Source organism: Varanus komodoensis, unplaced genomic scaffold, assembly GCF_004798865.1.
Source record: "Varanus komodoensis strain SLA01 unplaced genomic scaffold, ASM479886v1 scaffold3, whole genome shotgun sequence".
NCBI classification, from domain to species: domain Eukaryota; kingdom Metazoa; phylum Chordata; class Lepidosauria; order Squamata; family Varanidae; genus Varanus; species Varanus komodoensis.
The window spans coordinates 6814374-6818403 of NW_025335761.1; the positions used below are offsets into that span (position 1 = coordinate 6814374).

The following is a 4030-nucleotide window of genomic DNA, read 5'->3' on the forward strand; positions in this document are numbered from 1 at the left end:
ATGGTAGCTTCCTTTCAGTCTGGAAGACACCACTCAAACCAGATAAAATAAATGAAACTTAACCTTATAATTAATTGCCTTTATTTGCAGGAGAAGGCCACATTCTGACACATAATTAAGGTTAGTGCTAGGCTAAAGTATTTGGCCTAGTGATTTTCAATATGTTGGGTGGGGGGAATTGCTGATTAATCCAACCTTCAAGGGGTGTGAAATTCAAAGGTGAGTATCTGTAAACAAGAAATGGATAAGGTGTCTTCTTTCTAGAAATGGAGGGAGCTTTGCTACTGCAGGCAACATCTTGATTGCCTGCAGCAGCCCACCCCTTGAATTCTGGGACAGAGCAGCTAGTTGTAGCAATGCTGCAACTTGATGTAGCATCAATGCTGGGGGCCTTCGTGAGGGGAAATCCCCATTTGGGATTTTGCCCAAATGTCGGAGCAAGCCCAGCCCACCCAAAAGTTCTATGATTTAGCCTCCTCTCATAGGGTATGAGTGGTCCCAGCTTGAGTTAAGGCCCACTCTCATGATATGCCGTTATGATGGGAACCATGTGGCAAGACTCTTTCGCCCACTGTTTGAATGGGACAAAAATCCCAGGGACATTCAGGTGGAGACTAATCCCTACAGGGTAACACTCAGGCAGGGAGAAGTCACAGCCTATGGCTTTTCACATTATCTGAATAAACTACAGGAGGGCCCTGTCTGTGAAAAGACTCCATTAATATAAGGCGAAAGAGAGTCCATTAAATGCACTTGCATTGGCAGAAAACTACTGATTCTGATCATTATCTTTCCAACATGATATGCTTATCTTATAGTTGGCAAACGTAAATCTTTATGACTAATTTTCATTTAAAACCACGTTTCAACAATACTCTTATTGTGAAGCTTTCCTTTTTGGCAAGGGAGGATGTAAAGAAAAAATGTAAAATTTAAACCACCTTTTGACATTTTACAGCCACACTAAAAATGAGTTGTGTCGAAGTACAGAAAAAAAACCAACAATATTTTATTTATAATCTTATTTTAGTGTTTGAACTACAAATCCTGGTTCTAGAATTGTTTAAAAGATCATGGGTTTGATAAGATGCTCACATGAAAATTAATTTCTTGGATTTTCCCCCCTTCTTCCACAGAATGGTCCCTTCAGGAGATACAGAACAGGTAATTATGTGAAAAAATTAAAAATAAAATACTTTGTTATGTTTTGTTGTTCCGTGATTGTTCTTATGAATCTACTGCTAACATCCATTTCTCTGTTGAACCATCTCAAAAAGGGCATGAGGAGAAAATGAAATGAAAAAAGACAAAATAGACCGAATCTCACCACTAGAATTCACCATAAAAATCCTCAAAGCGTTAACAGAATTCTTACAAAAATTCCTAGACCAGTTCTTTAGAGAATCGACTTGTTCTATGAAAAATATGGCAAATGGGATTGGGAGTGGGGAAGAAGAAAGGGAAGGGACAGAAGTTGGGTAAATAAGTGCAGCAAAAAGAGGTTCTGAGGAATACACATAATTTTGTCTGCTTTCGCTCACAATAGAATTTTTAATAAATAAATTTCTTTTTTTGTAAAGACACTTTTTTTGAAACAGTAGATTTAGCCCAGTCATTTGTGTCATTTTTTTAATAAACTGTCTTTTTGTTTTAAATTCCCCCTTAAATTTGTAAATGTTTTAGATCTGAGTCTCTTGCACATTGTCTTTAGAGTTCATTCGGATCAATAATGGTTCATGCACTGAACTGTGTATTGAATTTATTGTGTTAACAGTTGTTGTGTGGTTGAAAGGAGACTTATAAGAGTTATAGTGATTTAGGTGCTCATGCTCTATTGCTGGCATGGGCAAATGACTTTCTATAGGTGTATCACCTGTAAGCTCATCATCCACATTAATGATCTCTACAGTTCGTGTTGGCGCATGGTGGTTTTGCTGGTGATGTTGTTTTCTCATTTTGTAGAAAATGACCAACATCACTGCAGCCATAAGCGTGATTGCCACAAAACAACCAATTATGATTTTGGTAGTCTTCATAACCTCATCTATTCCTGGGATCCCATTGCTTGGATCTGTCACAGGGATGGTGAATGTTTTTTCCATTGACCTTGTGCTCTGTGGTGTGAGAGAGGTTGTTACATTGGTGGTCTCCCATTCAATGACTGGTGTTGGCCAAACCTGCTCTGTGGTCCGTGCCTCATCCTGAGAAGGTTCCACAGTTTCTACTGTGATGGTGGAAAAATAAGTAATGCACTCCTGTGCGGTTACATTGAGTGTTGCAGAAGCTGTGGTATTCCCAACAGAGTTACTCACCAAGCATGTATACAAGCCCGTGTCTTGCGCAGTCACCCTCGTAAAATTTAATGTGCCATCACTGAGCACAGAAATCCGAACCCTATAAGCCCCATGTGTTATAACAGACCCATTCGGCGTAATCCAAGATATAGAGGTCAGGGATGTTGATGCTCGGCATTTCAGCTCCGCAGCCATGCCTTCAGTGACATTGAGGTCTGTTGGTGGCTCCACAATCACAGGAGCATAGCATGTGAAGTAATTCAGGTCCAGCTCCCCGATGTACCTTCCTTTCAAGCTGGGAGGTGTGTTGCAACGGGCACAGCATGCAGTGTTGGAGGGTGCTTTGTCTTTAATCCACCAACTGAGCCACAAGATGTCACAGTTGCAGTTCCAAGGGTTGTGATGCAGGTGGATTCTTTCTAGACGGAGAGGTGTGAAGAGGTCATGAGGCAGTAGTGTTAGGTTGTTGTGCGCCAGATTGATCTCTATTAGTGACTGAAGGTTATCAAAAGCATTCCTTTCAATCACTTGGATCTGGGATTGAATCAGCCACAATTTTTGAAGGTGCATTAATCCTTGAAAGGACCCTGGCTTGATAGCAGTTAAGTGGTTCCCAGAAAGATCTAGCTCATCCAGTTTTACAAGTGGTGTGAGGTTAGGAATCTCCCGAAGGTTGCACATAGCAAGGTTCAAGTACCTCAAATTAGACAGACCTTCAAAGGCACCTTCTGAGATATACGAAAGCCTTTTTAATTCCCCCAAATCCAGCCTTCGTAGGGAAGGGATTCTATTAAAAGCATACGAAGGGATACTCTCAATCGGGTTGTTTCTCAACCAAAGCTCCTTCAGTTTTGACAAGTACACAAAAGCCCCATTTGGAATGGTGCTAAGACGATTGTCAAAGAGTTCCAAAGTATTGAGATTCGCCAGACCATTGAAGGCCCCTATTTCAATTGTTCTAATGTGATTTCTGCTCAGCTGCAAGACTTCTAGATGCCTCAGGTGTTTGAAGCTATTCACCTTAATGATTTGGATCTGGTTCTCATGGAGATTCAATAACCTTGTATTGGTGGAAATGGCATCAGGGACCTCTCTCAGATTTTTCCTCACACAAATTACTTTGCTAAACTGATTGCTACAGGAACAGACAGAAGGGCAAGTCTGAGCTCTGACCAAACCAGCGACCACAAGAAGTTGAAGAGCCAGTAGCACCACAAGCAAGGGGTCAAATAGGGCCCTGTTAAACCTAGGACCTATCATTATCTGCTGTGGATGTAAGGTCATCTTGTTCAACATTCATAATTTATTTGGTGTTGGTCCTTCAGGAGTTCCAATAGTCTGAAACAGAGAAATAAGAAACAAACACTAGATTAATTCATCATATCCAAGTGTACTTTCTTTCACACCTTATTTTCCTAGCTATGTTCTTCTTCTAAAAGATCTTCATAAACAATCAATACATACAAATTCCCCTGCTACAAGGAACTAACTGCCTACACACCTGGGGAATTGTTCTTAACTTAAAATTCTTGCTTGATTCTTTTGGTTGTCTGTTTAATTATGTGAAAGATCAAGATGAGAGAAAATAAGATATAAAATTGACTATAATCCTGCTAGAATACTTTTTCCTTGATAAAGTAAATCATAAAATTTTTCAGCTAAGGAAAAAGAGACAAAGAAGACAAGATTAGTACTTACTTCTTAGAAAATAAATTTGAAACACAATCTAAGATACC

At 39.9% G+C, this 4030-nt stretch overlaps 1 protein-coding gene across 1 annotated transcript; it reads right to left on the bottom strand.

Annotated features, from left to right (window-relative positions):
* Positions 1–1673: 1673 nt before the first annotated feature.
* LRRC4C (leucine rich repeat containing 4C) lies at positions 1674–3590 on the bottom strand. Its single transcript, XM_044436614.1, has one exon. The coding sequence runs from the start codon at positions 3588–3590 to the stop codon at positions 1680–1682; it is 1911 nt and encodes a 636-aa protein (XP_044292549.1). The 3' UTR covers positions 1674–1679.
* Between the last annotated feature and the right edge of the window lie 440 nt (positions 3591–4030).